Here is a 13,304-nt window from a genome sequence, read left to right on the forward strand (position 1 = left end):
CTCTACGATTAAAGAATACGTAAGTAATGCCATAAAGGAACCTCGTACCAAATCAAAGAATGCTACAATTAAGCAAAAGTAATAAGAAAAGCCAAAGATATGACAATTAAAGTGCACAAGTAAGACAAGTAAGGCAAGTAGCACAATTAATCATGGAATCATGGAAGAAACAAGCATTTCAACACAAAAGTAATAGGTGACAAATAACAAGTTAAGGCATAGAAAGCAACTAAGACATGTGACAGTTAAGGCATGAAATGATATAATTAATGAAATATAGGAAAGCATGAAAATAACTATTTTTACAGTGTATATACACTAGTCACCTCGTATATTTGCCGCTATACATGTAATCCACATAGCACATAGCTCAAGGGTCCCTAATTCCCTCAAATCAAGATTAGACCCAACACTTACCTCACTCCGCAAGCAAATTAAAATTCAATCGGGGCCTTTCCTCTAAAATTTGCCTCTGAACCAACCGAATCTAACAAAAAGCAACTTACTATCAACAAAATATGCTAGGGATATCAATTACAATACATAAAGTTAAGATCTTTACACTTTTCCCAAAATGTCAACAAAAGTGAACCCTAGAGTCACGTCAAATCAACTCCGTTTTGTACCAAATTTTTTAGATAAGTCATAAATACTGAAATAAACCTATACCAAGTTCCGGAACCAAAATCCGAACCCGGTAGCAACAAAGTCATTTGCGGTGAAACTTAAGAATTCTTTAAACCTTTAAATTTCTAGTTTTCAACAAATTACGTTAGATCAAGCTAGTGATTTTTGAATTCGATTTCGGTCATACGCCCAAGTCCCAAATCTGGATCCGTTTACATAGAACATCGACCGTTGTCATTTTAAATTTGTTTTAAGGCATGATTTCGCATTTTCATCAATTTTCTCATAAAAACTTTTCGTAAAAAGGGCACAAACTGTGCACGCAAATTGAGGAAGGCTAAACAGAGCTATTCGAGGTCTCAAAAAATAGAAATGAAGGGTAAAACTATAAATGAACTATCGGGTCATCACATTATAATTGGGTTGATTGTAGGGGTTAAGGTACTAGAGATAGTCTCTTTGGTTATAGAGTTGTAACCTAAAGTTTAGCTACAACTGGGTTGATTGTAGGGGTTAAGGTACTAGAGTTTATAATTTCTTTGATTATTGAATTCTAAACCTAAAATTGCTCTTTAAAGTTGTAAAGTTTTGAGTCAAATCCTACGGTTTAGGTCGTGGTTTTTACTTACTTGAGGAAGGAGTTTTTTCACGTGAAAATCATTGTGTTCTTTAATTTTCGCACATCACTTTCAATTTTGTATCAGAATATTAAGTAAATATACCAGATTCTTCGACACGAAAATATCAGGCAAAACATAATTCACCCTCTTTCTCCCTCTTATCTCTACCTGCATATTAAAATAAAAATAAATTATATGAGCAGATTATTACAATTTAGGGTGTGTTTGGTATGAAGAAAAATATTTTTCACTTTTCCCATATTTGGTTGGCTTAAATGTTTTGAAAAATATTTTCGTCATGAACTCATTTCCATCCAATTTGAGAAAAATATTTTTCCTATCAAGAGAAGGGAAAATATTTTCCAAAACTCCTTCCCTACCTTCCCTACCCACCCACCCCACCCTAAATAACAACAACAACAACAACGACCCAGTAAAATCTCACTAATGGGGTCTAGGGAGGGTAGTATGTACGCAGACCTTACCCCTACCCCGATGGAGTAGGAAAACACCCCACCCTAAATAAAAATATTATTAATAGTAGTTTCTTTTCATGTTATAGATAGTTTATTTTTTCATTTCAACTAATGATTTTTTTTTCATGATATAAAAAAGTTTTCAACGAAATGAGCATTTTCTTTTCATGATGTAGAAAAAAGTATTTTATTTTATTTCAATGAAATAAGTACTTTATTTTCATGTTGTAGAAATAGTACTTTCTTTTTCTACCAAAAAAGAGTATTTTATTTTTAATTATGGAGCACAAATTTAAACGTTATTTTTGTATAAAACAGTAAAGCAACACATTAGTTCCTCTGGGTTTGTGTGAATTTTTAGAGACTTGGGGGAAGGAGGGGAGAGGAGTGAGGAGAGTAGCATGCAAAAATATTTTAGTAAAAAAATATTTTTTATTGTCTAACCAAACACTAGAAAATATTTTCCGAAAAAATATTTTTCACTCACCAACAAAACAAGGAAAAATAAGTGATAAAATCACTGATTTTTCATGAAAATATTTTATAGGAAAACTTTTTATAAGAAAATATTTTCTTTCGTACCAAACACACCCTTAGTGACTTCTCTGACCAAGGAAACTAGGCCGTACCCTAGATATTTTTGAAATTCCATTTTCAAACTAGTTCATTTTCTGTTTTGATAGAATTACAGTTCAGAAAAATAATTAATTAGTTGCAGCATTAAGATCAACATGTTAGAGAAAGTGGGCCAAGCCCAATGGCCAAGCAAGTTAAGCCGTTGCTTAGGGCCCATTATTTGTAGGGGTCCCAAAAATTTCTGATATTTAATGTATTTGTCCATTTGTTTTAATAATATTAAGTTTTTGAAAAGAAAAAAAAAATGCAAGTTTCAAGGAAAGGGGATGCTGGAGAACAATTGGAAAAGGAATATATTTTGGGAATTCATGCCTTACGCATGAACATTCCACTATGTTGTCTCATTTATCTACCATTATTATTATTATTATTATAAATGGGCCCATTCTTTATCTTTTTTTTAATCTTTCTCTACAAAGCCTTCTCCACATTCCAAATTTTCAATCTCATTCGGTTACTACCTCAAAATAAAAGAGCAGAACACAAGTACCATCTGTTTGATTTGTTCTCAAGTATTTTGGCCTTACATCAAGAATTTTGAAGTAGCAAAAGCTTATCAAATTATCTATTTGTTGTCTTGTTGAATCATGTTTGATCATTCTATATTTTATTATTTGCATCTACTTTTTAATTTTTTTGGATATATTTTCTTTGTAAGTATATATTGTCTTTTTAATTATTTATTAGAGTTTTAATATGTCAACTAGAAAATATGAATCCGGATGTTCAAAACGTCAAAAAGAAAAAGGATTGAAACTCTAGTACAATCCCAAAAAGGAGCACTTGATAAATTTGTTGCGAATAGTAAAAATTCTAAATCAGAAAATGTGAAAGATTTTATGATAGATGAACAAATCACTAATATAATTGAGATAGACAATAATAAAATTCAAGAAGAAGAGGAAGGAGGAGAAGTTGTCGAGAAACCTAACATATATCCTCAAGAAAAACAAGAAGTTCTAAATAAGTTGGATAATTATACTCTCGGGAACATATATGATCCTGGTCAATGGACTAGTATAGATACAAAGTTAAGAGATTTATTAGTAGAAAAGGGGCCAATTAAAATTACTAACATAGATTTTTCAAAAGATAAATTCTTTAGACATTTTTCTACTATAAATTATATTCAAAAATTGGCTAATGGAGAAAGACATGAAAGAAGATGGTTAATTTACTCTAAAGATTTGGATAAAGTATTTTGTTTTTGTTGTAAGTTGTTTAATACGACTTCTAGCTTTTGTAGCAGCTTATTAGCTAGTGATGGTAGTAATGATTGGAGATTGCACAAAACTCATGAAACATCAAAAGAGCATATTATTAATATGGGTGTATGGATTGATTTAGAAATGAGATTGCACAAAAGTAAAACAATTAATAAAGATGTTCAAGAACAAATCAATAGAGATAGAGAGTACTGGAAAAATGTATTATCAAAAATTATTGATGTGATAAAAACTCTTGAAAAAACTAATTTGGCATTTAGGGGAAAAAATAAAAAGATCTATCAAGAAAGTAACGAAATTTTTTTGAGTCTAATTGAAATGATTGCAGTGATCCAATCATGCAGGAACATGTTCTTCGAATTAAGCATGATGAAATCCATAATCATTACCTTGGACATAATATACAAAATGAATTGATAAATTTATTAACTAGTGAAATTAAGAATAAAATTATTATCAAAATTATAGAAATAAAGTACTTCTCAATCATACTTGATTGCACTCCAGATGCAAGTCATCAAGAACAAATGTATTTTATATTACGGAGTGTCGACATCACTGTAACTCCAATAAGAATTACTGAATATTTTTTTAGAGTTTTTAAAAGTTGATGATACAAGTAGAAAAGGTCTTTTTGAAGTTATTGTAGATGAGATAAAAAATATTGGACTTGATATTGATAATTTAAGAGGACAATGATATGATAATGGATCCAATATGAAGGGAAAATACCAAGGAGTGCAAAAAAGGCTGCTCGACATAAATCCTAAATCATTTTATACACCATGTGGTTGTCATAATCTAAATTTGGTACTTTGTGATATGGCTAATTTTTGTACGAAAGCTATATCATTTTTTGAAGTAGTACAACACATATATTCACTAGTTTCTTCTTCTACTAAGCGATGGGAAATTTTGAAAGATAATATACCCAGCCTAACTCTTAAACCATTATCACAAACGCGTTGGGAAAGTCGTATTGAAAGCATTAAAGCAATACGATTTCAAACTCCACAAATAAGAAATACTTTATTGAAATTAGTAGAAGTTAGTGAGGATCCAAAAACTAAAAGCTAAGCTAGTTGTTTAGCAACTTATGAGTTTGAAAATTTTGAGTTTTTTCTGGGTATGACTATTTGGTATGATATAATATTTGCAGTTCATTCACTTAGCAAACATTTACAATCAAAAGATATGCATATTGATATTGCCATAGATCAACTTAGGGGTTTGATTTCTTTTTTCAAAAAATATAGAGAAGAAGGATTTGCAACTGCCATGATTTCTGCTAAGAAAATTGCATATGAGTTGAATATAGAACCTGAATTTCGTAATAAACGTGTAATATATAGAAAGAAACAATTTGATGAGAATGTTGATAATAAAATTACAAAATCTCTTGAAGAATCTTTTAGAGTTGATTACTTCTTATACATAGTAGACCAAGTTATATTTTCACTTCAAAGTAGATTTGAACAATTTAAAGCATATGAAAATATTTTTGGTTTCCTATTTAGTGGCAAAAAGTTGAGATCTCTAGATGATGAGAACTTAAAGAAAAATTGTCTTAATCTTGAATGTTCTTTGAAACATAATAGTAACTCTGATATTGATGGTTTAGACTTATTTTATGAATTAAAAGTTTCAAGGGAAATAATGCATGTAGAAGATGATACTCTAATCGATATACTTAATCATATAAAAAGACTTGATTCTTTTTCAAATGCTTATATTGCGTATAGTATAATGTTAACAATTCCTGTAACAGTTGCCTCAGCGGAAAGAAGGTTTTCAAAATTAAAATTAATAAAATCTTACTTAAGATCAACAATGTCTCAAGATAGATTAAATGGATTAGCTATATTATCAATTGAAAAAGAATTATTAGAAGAAATCGATTATAAACAAATTATTAATAATTTCGCATCTCAAAAAGCTAGAAAAATAAATTTCAAATAAAATTATGAGTTTTGTTCTACAACAAAAATCTTAGGGCCCCTTATTAAAGTTTGGTTTTAGGTCACAAATATCATTGAGCCGCCCATGAGAGAAACTCCCATCGAAGCTTGCTTATTATGAATCTTTAGATATGTTTTTATGTGATTAATGAGCACTATCTAAAAAGTAGAAGATTGTAAAATAAAATAAAACTCTTTTTATGTAGTATCAAAGATTTCGTAATAAATATAGAAAACAAAATTTTTAAGTCTAATACACTAACTTGAAAGAATAGCACATCGAGTTTGCAAATATAAAACCTCATTATTTATTTATTTATTTATTTATTTATTTATTTATTTTTCTTTTAAATGCAACGCTGGAAACCAACTCAATATAAAACCTTATTAATTTGAGCTAGTTTGCACTTAATGTTTTGTTACTTGAGAAAGAAATAAGATTCTTCATGTGTTGTTAGCACCCCTAGCTTCCTGATTATTTCATATATATTCCACCTTCAATATAGATATAATACAGATTTTAGTTACAGATATGACATATATTAATTAGAGTATATGAATTCAGAAAGCAGTTATAGATATAGTTTCAAATATCAGTACAGAAAGTGAAACCGATTTCTTATCATGAGTTGTTAGTATCTACGTTTAGTATTCAGTATTATATTTCATATTAATTTGTAACTCTTATCTCAATTCTTATGGATGTTCATATATTAAATGATTCAGTAGACTCACTCATCACATTTTCTCTTTCAGACATCGAGGTAAAGAGAAACTACTCCTTCCAGTCCATTTTAATTGTTGAGGTTACAAAAATAAGTGGTTCAAAATACATTTTATTTTAGAAAATTAAGATATAGTTAATTATTTTTTTTTCATTTTATTTGAGTATTAGTTATTCTTGAAAGTAAATAATATTAATTACATAGTATAGAAAACTGAAATGTGAAGAACAAATTAAACAAGCTATAGTAGTCAAAAAGCTCCTTATTAATAGTTTTCTAAGTGACGTATAAAAGATAAACGCGACAATTAAAATGAACCGGATGGAGTACACATTATTTTACATATCTGGTGTCACACAGATCCACTACTAAAAAAAATATGCTATTTTCTGACCGAATACTGATAATACCTACCAAAAAATCGATTGGATTCGCTCATTTTTTTGAAAATAATTCTTTTGCAATATTTGTGACGAAATCGACTAGTTGGTCAATTGTTTTTTTGTGCCAAACTGTGAACAATTATTTTTTCAACCTAGCCTATCTATAATATTTATCAGAAAAATTATTTTTCAAGATCGGTCAGTTTCCTATTTATATAAAATAGAAATTATATTCATCTTTTTGTCAAATATTTGGTCAACTTATTTTAAAAAAACTGACTGAATTATTCAGATACGGATCCATATATAATTTTAAGAACATGGGTGCACCATTACTTTTAAATTAAATATTTAGTTTGATGATATAAAATTTTGCTGCCACACAACTTAGGAAGAAAAAATAGTTAATTTCATTGTCATAACAAAATATAGCAACTTAGTTGTTGAAAACGATTCATAATAGTATCATTAAGGAAAGGGGATACGTTTATCTCAAAGAAAGAAGGAAAAGAAAAGGAAGACTTTAAGGGGAAAAACAAGAGGATGCGTTGCTGTCAATGATATTGATCCATAACCTTAAGTTAGGGTCAAAAACCAATGCACTGCCACTTTTGACCATGGGCATCGTCAAATAATAATAAGTCCTTTTTTTTGGGTCAATTATGTACATAATATATTTGGTATAATCGGAGAATCACGGGTTCACGTGAATCACGATTTACGTCATGGATCCGCTCCTGGAATTATCGAATGACACAGTCGGTAATTAGACCAACAAGCATCAGTGATCTGGTAAATGGTATCCGGCCACAGTATGAACCTCGATTTGATTCTGGATAGTGCATTTTGTAATTGCCTAAAAAACCGACCTAGATCATTTACTAATTTTTTAAAAATTTATTTTTTTCACCTACGTCGGATGGTTTTTACCGACCAATTAGGTCGTTTTGATACCGACTAGAGTTTTCCGACCCACTATTTTTGGTCGATAATCCTTTAAAACCAATCGCGTTCGGTCAGTTTTTTCGATCGACAAAAAAGGCGTAATTAGCAATGATCGTTTTTTTTACTATTCAAAATCGCATAATGTTTTTTCTCAAAGTTAAGCCAAACAACTTAACTCTTCAAATTAAATAAGAATATTCCCTTTGTTAAAAGAAAGAAATAGAAGCACTTCTAATTTTCCAAAAATTTGTCTAACCAAGTTACAAATGAACAAGATAGCTAACTAGACCATGACACACAAAACCAAAAATAAATTCTACTTTTAATTTAGACTTAATTCCAAAAAGAAAAACTCAGATTTCAAATCGGACTTCCTTTCCTTTTCCTTGCTATAGTCAGTTGTTGATTTATTAGAGAAATGAACAATTCGTTTAAACAAGTGGAATATTCTATCTATTAGTGCTGAAAGGAGAAATTTATTCTAGCTAGCGAAGTGCCAAAGTGAGTATTTTTTTCAATATCTCTTCCGTCATAGTTGGCCTCATTAATATGTGCAGTTGTTCTTGACACGCTTCCTTCTCTAAGAAAAGATTTTAATTGTTGACATATATGAGTGGCCTATTACAACTATCAAAATCCCCTTATTTAAATCTGTTCTCCTTATTTATTAAACAAATTTAACTAATAAAAACCACGTTTCTCCAAGCACCTCATTGCATACTTCTAAGAATGAAATGTCAAAATATATGGGAAATGCGTCATTCTTTGGGATTTTTATGTTATTAATCTAGTTAGAAAGGAAAATTCCAAGAGTATTATTAACTAGTTGTAGCTGTTGATGTAATCCTTATCACCTTCACACAGTAAGGGGGCATTTTTATCTAAAATGGTTGTAGTTGTTGATTTATTCCGATCACCTTCTCACAGTAAGGGACAAGGAGGAGGTATTTTTCTCTATACAATAGTTGTAGTAGTTGATTTATACCATGTCATCTTCTCAGAGTAAGGAGAAAAAGGGCAAACAATAACAATAGTTGAGCGCCAGTACGTAGACGATTAGCTGGGCCCTCAAGCACTCCAATTGGCAATTACTTTGATTATTTGTGCGTGTACATATTTATATATACACACACATTCACTTAAAAAGAAAAAAGAAAGAATTGATTACATGTATCAACATGGATAATGATGATTATTCAATTGGCTAGAAAGAGGCGGATCCAGGATTTTAAGAGGATGTGTGCACTATTGTGAAGATGCGGATTTATAATTTATATTTGACGAGTTTAACTTTAATATCTACCATGTACCCACTACACTTTTGAAATTATAGGTTCAAAATTATATTCTTTTTAAAATTTTAGTGATTTTCACGTATATATCTATACTCCGTGCCGAAAACAAGACCGTCCGGAGTTGGATTTGAACAACCAATTTCACTCGTAGAGGTGCACCCAATGATTATTGCACCATAAGAGTTTTTGAGCATGTGTTCACACACATATAATTAAGTAATTTTCAAGAAATATAATATTATTATACATGGTTTAGGGAGAGGAGTATGGGTTCACGTGAACTTACCCTAAGACGTAGATACGCCCCTAGCTAGACTGAGACGTAATTGTTGTTGTTGGTTTATAACTTAACATGATTAAGCTTGAGTATATGGCACAACTATACAGCTTAGAAAATTTAGCTAGTATACAACTATACATTATATCTTTCACTAGTACAATTTAAGAGCGAGCCTCCTTACAGTAGGCGCCACTCCAAGTTGTGAAACCAATTGTCGCAATGGGTACTGTGATTTTTGTCAACTATAAATAGGAGGCTTCTATGCTCAACTCAAACACATCTCTTCACTGCAAGAGGGTCCAAATATATCTGTCTAGAGAAAGACCATTCAGCGGCAATCTGAGCTGCAGAACTCCAACCTCTAGTATATCCAAATCTCTTGAGAAAAAATATGGAAGATAAAGGACTAAGCACCAAGATGAGGAGAATACTCCTGTTGGTTAACTGTCTAATACTCGCTGTTGGTGTTTGTGGTGGTCCTCTTATGATGCGCCTATATTATGTCGGGGGAGGTTCAAGAGTATGGCTTAGCAGTTGGTTACAAACTGGTGGATGGCCACTCACCCTTATACCTCTTGCCATCCTATATTTTTATCGTCGAAAGTCCAAGGGTGCTAATGCCAAGTTTTGCTTGATAACACCCCAGATTTTCATTGTATCATTTGTCATTGGTGTTGGTACTGGTATTGATAATTTTCTGTATTCATGGGGCGGGTCAAAGCTCCCCGTGTCAACCTCTTCACTTCTTCTTGCTGCTCAACTTGGCTTCACAGCAGTAGGTGCTTTTTTCATAGTGAAGCTGAAATTTACACCCTACTCTATCAATGCAGTAATTCTACTGACAGTTGGCGCTGTTTTATTGGGTATTCGATCTAATGGTGATAAGCCAGAGGGTGTGACAAGTAAAGCCTATGTTCTTGGTTTTATAATGACACTTCTGGCAGCAGCTTTGTATGGAGTTATTTTGCCTAGTATTGAGTTGATTTACTTAAAGGCAAAACAAGCTATTACTGTGACGTTGGTGTTGGAGATTCAGATTGTCATGTGTTTTGCTGCTACTGCTTTTTGCACAATAGGAATGGTCGCTAATAAAGACTTTCAGGTATCTTTTTAACGCACCCCTTTCCGTCCCCATACTCTATCCATTCTCAAAAGAATGACAATGTTTTCTTAATTAGTTCGTTATAAAGAATGATATTTTTTAATCTAAAAATAAATTAACTAGAACTTCTCATTTTTCTCTTAATATTTTAATGACAAGTTTTTATTACGATATAAATCGTGGCATATTTAAGATAAGTATTCATTGCTTTCTTAAATTACAAGCCATATCATATATATATACATAGAGAGAGTATAATAGAGGGAGTAGCATTTTTCTTTAAACTTGCCCTTTCCGTTTGCCATCTCTAAATTATCTTAACATAGTGCTCTTTTATGGTATTACTTAGATCCTGTGATTCCCTCAAATCTATCAACTACTTCCTCAGTGATATATTGGGGTTCACCAACTCAATATCTTTTTTATGAATTTCTTCGTTTTCGTTGGCAATGTTTTTTCTTTTTCTTTTTCCTTTTCCTTTTCTTAATAATCTTATTTCCGGTAAAGTTTTCTATCGCTAATGACAAGAGAGAGAACAGAAGCTTGTGGGTCGCGAGTTGACTTTATCAGTAAGACATTAATGAAGGAACTTAATATTATTCACATATCCCACTTATTAGAGGGATAAAGACTCTTCTGTCATGGAATACATTTCTGTAAGTTGGGATATATCAATATCATAGGTTTGGGTTACGTGAGACATTTTTTTCATACTTAACGATGATGCTCTTGTATTAAATTTGCATATTTCAAAAGTAGATACAAACTAGAGCAACAGGATTCGAACATATTTTCTAAAAATGATGTATGTTAGATACTGCTCCCTCCGTTTCAATTTAAATGATATAGTTTGACTAGACACAAAATTTAAAGAAAAAAAAGTCTTTTGAAACATGTGGTGCAAAAAACTTAAGGGGCAAAAGCTTAGTAGGGCCATAATATTTGTGTGGCTATAGAGGAATAAACTAGCATGTTTCTTGTTTGTTTTCCTTAGCGGTATAGTACAACTTCTTATTAAGGGTAAATTAGGTAGAACGAAAAGTTTAAAGTTAAATTGTTTCTAAATATAGACATGTGTCATTCTTTTTGAAACGGACTAATAAAGAAAGTATGTCATCTAAATTGAAACAGAGAGTATTATATTTTTTTTTTAGAGATTCTCTTATAAGATCAACAATTAATGTAATTTTTAAGTTTTAAAAATAAAATTTACATTCTTGAAATCTATATCTAATGTACTATACATATCATAATAATTAATAATTTAAAATTTTTGAAAAATATTTTAAAAAACATGGTAAAAAGGAACCTTTTGACTCCCCAAATATTAATAGTTCCTACATAAATTGGACTAAAGGAATACTAATTTTATTAGTCTTAGAGATTTTATATAAAGATCAAGGATTAAAATATTGACTGAAATTTGCAGGCAATATCAAGGGAGGCAAACCAATTTAACCTCGAAGAAGCTAGATATTATACAGTGATAGTATGGACTGCCATTATTTGGCAATGTTTCTTTGTGGGTGCTGTTGGAGTTATCTACTGTTCTTCTGCTTTAATGTCTGGTGTTATAATAGCAGTTTTACTCCCTGTTACTGAGGTATTGGCCATAGTTTTCTTTAGTGAAAAGTTTTCAGGTGAAAAGGGCGTTTCTCTTTTCCTCTCTCTTTGGGGTTTCGTCTCATACTTCTATGGAGAATTCAAGCAAATGAAGAAGCAGAAGAATAAAAGTTCAGAAACAGAGATGACAACAACGCAAATAGAATCTGTTTGATTTACTATATATTCATTTTTACATGTATTAGATGCAATATATAATTTGATATTGCTTTATTTAATGTTTGGTTTCTATGTATTATGAATCTTGAATAGCTACTCGTGCAATAATTTAATACACTGGTTGTATTATTCTATGAGTTAAGTTATATATAATATCGCCGGTGAAGCATATTTACATCATCAAGTCACTTTTTATCTTTGCATGGAATAATCATGCATGAATTATGTAATGAAAGGTTTTGTTGTCACTCTTTAGTTGTACGATTTTTGTTTGATATTTCTCAAGCCACCACTATGATTTGGTATCAACTACTTTGCCATGGACAACCCTACTGAATAGCTAAGATTTGGTATCAACTACTTAGCCATAATCTTAGGTTCGATCTGGACCGCTCCTGTGTGATTGCAGAATTCTAAACTAATTACAACGTGATTTTGAAAAATAATTCAGCTGATTATTCGAATTTGTACCCACAGCGACAACCAACTTTTCTTGTAACGTGAAAATTACTTCACATGCAGAATTAAGTTTCTGGTCCCAAACATCTTTTCTGGTAATAGAGACGTAGAGTGTTGACCCAATGAATCTGATGATCAGGAAAAATTAGACTTTCCTTAGCAAGTGTATAGAGTCCAGCTTTTATGCTAACCATTAACACGTGTTAGACCAAAACTTTAAAGATGAACCCAACCATCATCTTATTCTTATTCTTAGATCTATCATGTCAAATCATTAAAAAATTAAAACTAGATCTTTAAGTGTATTCGAATCCATTAGAATGCACAAAACTTATTCTCTTCTCGTTAGTGATCTTCCAAATCAAGACGTAAGCTGTTCTCTTCTTTCCAACGATAGGATACCAGAAGAAAAACTCTACGCCTGATTTGGGGACCATAATCCTAATTATAGATGCACATAATTTATGTATTTCTAATTTAGCGCATTATTAAATTAGAAATTATATTTGGGTATCTACACATGACATCCCATACTTTTATGAGTGTGTCTTTTTGGCCCATTTAACTTTAAACCTTAGTAGATCCTTCAATTTTAGCCAATACCTTATAATGGTAACAACCAACATACAATTACTCTTAGTGCAATATATGTGAAAGTCTATAAAACTTTTTCTAAAAATCTCCTACTTGGACCACACATATATACGTATATATAACCCTATAATTGTATGTAACCTTATAAGCTCAAAATATTTGTTATCATAATCCGAAGTACCTCAAAATAATCTTG

General features: G+C 31.0%; 1 protein-coding gene across 1 annotated transcript; it reads left to right on the top strand.

Annotated features, from left to right (window-relative positions):
• The first annotated feature begins 9,362 nt into the window (after positions 1–9,362).
• LOC107793281 (purine permease 1) lies at positions 9,363–12,364 on the top strand. Its single transcript, XM_016615608.2, has 2 exons — positions 9,363–10,273; positions 11,703–12,364. The coding sequence occupies exons 1-2, from the start codon at positions 9,563–9,565 to the stop codon at positions 12,048–12,050; spliced, it is 1,059 nt and encodes a 352-aa protein (XP_016471094.1). The 5' UTR covers positions 9,363–9,562; the 3' UTR covers positions 12,051–12,364.
• The last annotated feature ends 940 nt before the right edge of the window (positions 12,365–13,304 follow it).

This window comes from Nicotiana tabacum, chromosome 15 (assembly GCF_000715075.1).
Source record: "Nicotiana tabacum cultivar K326 chromosome 15, ASM71507v2, whole genome shotgun sequence".
In the NCBI taxonomy this organism is placed as follows: Eukaryota; Viridiplantae; Streptophyta; class Magnoliopsida; order Solanales; family Solanaceae; genus Nicotiana; species Nicotiana tabacum.

What these genes read in the sequence shown, in the direction of transcription:
- LOC107793281 (XM_016615608.2), top strand. Translation starts at nt 9,563, where the DNA reads ATGGAAGATAAAGGACTAAGCACCAAGATGAGGAGAATACTCCTGTTG. An exon ending in TCGCTAATAAAGACTTTCAG is followed by an intron (nt 10,274 to 11,702) that starts GTATCTTTTTAA and finishes TGAAATTTGCAG; the next exon opens with GCAATATCAAGGGAGGCAAA.